At 49.9% G+C, this 4,818-nt stretch overlaps 1 protein-coding gene across 1 annotated transcript; it reads right to left on the bottom strand.

Moving 5' to 3' along the window:
* Positions 1-1,578: 1,578 nt before the first annotated feature.
* Positions 1,579-3,893, bottom strand: LOC100808397 (uncharacterized). Its single transcript, XM_006589838.1, has 3 exons — positions 2,150-3,893; positions 1,806-2,064; positions 1,579-1,639 (listed from the first exon to the last, which is right to left on the bottom strand). The coding sequence occupies exons 1-3, from the start codon at positions 3,891-3,893 to the stop codon at positions 1,579-1,581; spliced, it is 2,064 nt and encodes a 687-aa protein (XP_006589901.1).
* Between the last annotated feature and the right edge of the window lie 925 nt (positions 3,894-4,818).

The raw sequence follows: 4,818 nt of genomic DNA, 5'->3' as shown, positions 1-4,818 counted from the left end.
TGTACTCATCTGGGAACTCGAGATGCATGGGCTAGTCATCGTTGAGGGGTTGCTGAGCCTTTTGGGTAACATAGACTATGTCAAAATCGAATAGCAACACCTGCCACCGAGCAATTCATCCTGTGAGGGCCGGCTTTCCAAAGATGTACTTGACCGGGTCCATCTTGGACACCAACCAGGTGGTATGGCTCAACATGTACTGTCTCAGACGATGGGACGCCCATACCAAGGCGCAACATGTTCTTTCCAAAAGGGAGTAATTCATTTCGCAGGCTGTGAATTTCTTACTTAGGTAATAGACAACGCATTCCCTCTTTCCAGAATCATCATGTTGCCCCAACATGCACCCCATTGACTTATCCAACACTATCATATAGAGGAAGAGAGGTCTTCCAGCCACCGGTGGCATCAGCACCGAGGGGTTCATGAGACATTGCTTGATCTCTCCAAACGCCTCTTGACAATCGTCATTCCAACGAATAGACCGATCCTTGCGCAAAAGCTTGAATAACGGCTCACAGGTAGCCGTGAGCTATGATATGAACCTGGAGATGTAGTTCAAGCGCCCCAAGAAACCTCAGACTTGCTTTTCAGTGTGCGGCTCTGGCATTTCAAGGATGGCCTTAACTTTTTCGGGGTCAACCTCTATCCCCTTTTGGCTCACAATGAAACCTAATAGTTTTCCCGATTTGACCCTGAAAGTGCACTTGGCCGGGTTCAACCTTTGCCAGTACTTCCGTAACCTCTTGAACAACTTCCGTAAGTTGACGAGATGTTCTTCTTCGTTTATGGACTTGGCAATCATATTGTCCACGTACACTTCGATTTCTTGATGCATCATATCGTGGAACAAAGCCACCATCGCCCACTGATACGTTGTCCCGACGTTCTTGAGCCCGAAGGACATCACCTTATAACAGAATGTTCCCCACAAGGTGACGAACATTGTCTTTTCCATGTCCTCTGGTGCCATCTTTATCTGGTTGTAGCCCAAGAAGCCATCCATAAAGGAAAACAAAGTGAAATTGGCGATGTTGTCCATGAGGACATCAATGTGTGGTAAAGGAAAGTTATCCTTGGGACTGGCTCGGTTTAGGTCCCGATAGTCTACACACATTCGCACCTTCCCGTGTTTCTTTGGGATAGGGACTATATTGGCCACCCACTTAGGGTATCGAACCATGGCTAAGAAGCCCGCATCAAATTGCTTCTTTACTTCCTCTTTAATCCTTAAGGACATTTTGGGCTTCATCCTCCTCAACTTTTGCTTCACCGGGAACATCTGGGATTCAAGGGGAGCCTGTGCTGTACAATGTCAGAGTCTAAGCCAGGCATATCTCGATATGACCAGGCGAAGACGTCTTGGTAGTCTCTTAGTAAAGTCACCAGCTTGTTATGGATAGAGGCAGTCATGCCCGTTCCCACCTTTACCTCCTTCCTTTCATCGCCAGCACCAAGATCTACGACCTCTGTTTCCTCTTGTTGCGGCTTCAACGCCCAGTCCTCTTGGGAGACCATCCTTTCCATCTTCGGGGATAACCCTGTGGCATCTTCTTCCTCCTCCATCGGATCTGCTTCTCACCCAAAATCGACGGCCGAGTCCTTGGTATCAGTACCTTCATAGAACTCGTCGTCGTATCTGTATCACAGCAGAAAGAAATAAATATGCAAATGAATGAAGAAGGGTGAAGGCGCAAGAATAGATGAGCAAAAGATCTTGTATTATTGAAATGAGTAACGCCTTATCAAAAGGAGAACCCTAAAGCCTAGGCCCAGCCATAGGGTTCTTAAAACTCATGGTTTACATTATGCTTGCCGAGGAAACCTCGGGCCGTTCCATGACTTGCCAGTTTCCCAGCTGCAAACCCGGGGGACATGGTTGCACCAGGTCGGGACACCTTTGAGGGGATTCATCGTGCACCATGGCCACTTCCTCTTCACACCTCAAGCCTACGCTGACGAAGCTCTCGTTGAGGAGACAGGGAGGGGCTCCTTCACATGTGCCCTTAGCTGTGAGCCAGTGCCCCGGTTTCTCTTTTCCCAGCCGCTCTTCCTTATGTTGGCCTGCGTAGGCTTATATCCCAAATCGAACTTCCAGAGTCGGGCCTGCCGTCATTGTTCTTCCCCAAGCCCATGTCGGGCTAGTAACCATGCCCTAACATGACATGGGCTACCATGACCGCTGCACTAGACATGCGAGGACACATTGGGAGGGACTCCACCGAGGTATTACTTACTATCTCGAAAGATTGGAAGGCCATTTCCAGAGCTTCTTCGGTGGCTTCGACATAGGGCATGGAGGACAGGAAGCTTATTAGAAGGTCCTCCTCTCCCGAGACGATGACCAAAAGGCCCTCCACCATAAATTTCAATTTCTGGTGAAGCGTCAAGGGTATTACTCCAAGTGAGTGGATCCAAGGTCGGCCCAATAAGCAACTGTAAGCAGGATTTATATTTATCACTTGAAAGGTAACCTTACAAGTGTGGGGTCCTACTTGGATCGAGAGGTCGATCTCCCCCCTCACCTCCCGACGGCTCCCGTTGAATGCCTGGACTATCATGGTGCTTGGCCTTAAGTGGGATGCATTGAAAGGCAACTTTTCCAACGTGCTTTTTGGCATCATATTCAAGCTCGAGCCATTGTCGATGAGGACCTTGGCCATAACATGGTCCATGCACTTGACGGAGATGTGTAGGGTCCTGTTGTGCCCTCGTCCTTCAGCAGGGATTTCCTCTTCTGTGAAGGTAAGATAGTTATTGGCAGTAATGTTGTTGACTATCCCCTCAAAACCCTCCACGGACATGTCTTGGGCCACGTGGGCCTCGTTTAGCACTTTGATCAATAATGCCTGATGAGGCTCCGAGCTTATGAGTAGCTCTAGGAGGGAGACCCTAGCTGGGCTTTTGTTAAGCTGCTCTATGATCTTGTATTTGCTTTGTTGGATTATTCGAAGGAATTCACTGGCCCCTTTTACCGACACCTCCTTTCTGCTAGACTCCACTTTCTTCTCAGCGAACCTCCCTGTCGGCACATCCTCCTTCGGAGCGGGAGTCGCGTTACTGGCTGGTCCTTCATTTTCCTTAGCCTTTCCCTTAGCATTAACGGGTTGTGCTGGTAAGTCAGGTGTCGCAAGGATGCGACTGCTACGGGTCACGCCACTTAGCTCGGTGATGTTGGTTACCTTCGTCAAGAGTGAGTTGATGTTGGCGGTGTCTTCTTTCTTCTCGCACAGGTTTAGGGGGGCATACTTCCACGGTACCGCCTTGCTGCTTTTGTAGGGAAAGGAGGCCGGCCCTCGGCTTGATGTCGTGGGCGTGTCTTGGTGCCGCTGGGGTGCAGAGACCCGGGTGAAATATATCACTAGGGGTTTCGATTTCTTAGGAGTTTCCATATCCGCGGATTGCATGCAGACATGCTGTTCATTCTCGCTCCAACTATTGACTTCAAGCTGACCAAGATCGATCATACGCTGCAACAACTCCTCTAGTGTCATGCATGTCTCCATGTCGTGTGGCAGACCCGGGTGCATCAAGCAGGGGTCTTCTTTGTTCCCGCTGGGGGGAACCACACCTGCCTCTTGCAGGTCTTCAAAGATAAACCTTCTTAAGGTTATCACGTCTCCCAAATGCTTGGGCTGTCGCGACCCACACTCCTCTACTACGTTGACGGCCGGTCCTCCGTGATTGGCAAGTGGGTTGGTCTTCACATTGGGCCCATCCTCTTGGAATGTCAGCCATCCTGCCTTGATCAAACTTTGAACCTTGGTTTTGAAGGCGAGGCATTGCTCAATCCAGTGCCTTGGGGTTCCCCCGTGGTATGCGCATGTGATGTCGGGATTGTACCACTTGGGAAAGGGGACTTGATAAGTTCTTTCCAGGGTTACTACCACCATATGGTTAGACAGTAGTGATGGCAAGAGGTCCCTACAGGACATGGGAATCGGGGCCAATTCTGGGGTTCTCCTCACCGAAGGGCTTCTTCCGGCATTGTAGCTCGTGTTGGGGGAAAAGTTGTTGTTAGGACGAGACTGGGCTGGAGCCGGCGCCAGAGAGGAGACCCTTGGTGGTGGTGCGGGTGTCCTTAGTTAGCCGGGTGCCAAGGGAGAAGAGCTTTCGGCGTGGGCCGCAAAGCTTGGGTGATGCTGGGCATACTGGTGGGTGCCGTGTGGGGCCGGTTGAGACTTAGGCTAAGTAGGTGTGGAGGTGACAGTGTGGGTGCCGCCTTCCTTCTTCCTTGCCTCAGTTGTTCCCACCCTCTGATTGTTGGTGCTGGCGTGAAGATGAGGTCTGTGAAGCTAGAGGGCATATAGCCTACCAACTTTTCATAGTAGAACATCGACAAAGTGTCTACTATCATGGTGATCATCTCCCTTTCCATCATAGGAGGTACCATCTGGGCCGCCAAATCCCTCCATCTCTGGGCATACTCTTTGATGGATTCGTGTTTTTCTTGCACATGTTTTGAAGCTAGGTCCTATCAGGAGCCATATCTGTGTTGTATTGGTACTGCCTAATAAAGGCAGTAATCAGGTCCTTCCATGATTGAATGCGAGATGCCTTCAAGTTGGTGTACCAAACCACCACAGCGCCGGAAAAACTGTCTTGGAAGAAGTGCATAAGCAACTTTTCATCCCTTGAATTCGTGCCCATCTTTCAATAGTACATCTTCATATGGTTCTTGGGACAAGTAGTCCCTTTGTACTTGTCAAAGTCCGGTACTTTGAACATGGGAGGGATAATAACGTCTGGCACTAGGCACAAGTCCATCATGTCCGCGAACGGAAAGTCACCAAATCCTTCGATGGCTCTTAACCTCTC

This window comes from Glycine max, chromosome 10, assembly GCF_000004515.6.
Source record: "Glycine max cultivar Williams 82 chromosome 10, Glycine_max_v4.0, whole genome shotgun sequence".
Lineage (NCBI taxonomy): Eukaryota > Viridiplantae > Streptophyta > Magnoliopsida > Fabales > Fabaceae > Glycine > Glycine max.
The sequence above is the reverse complement of the archived record's forward strand: the minus strand, read 5'-3'. Positions and strand labels throughout refer to the sequence as shown.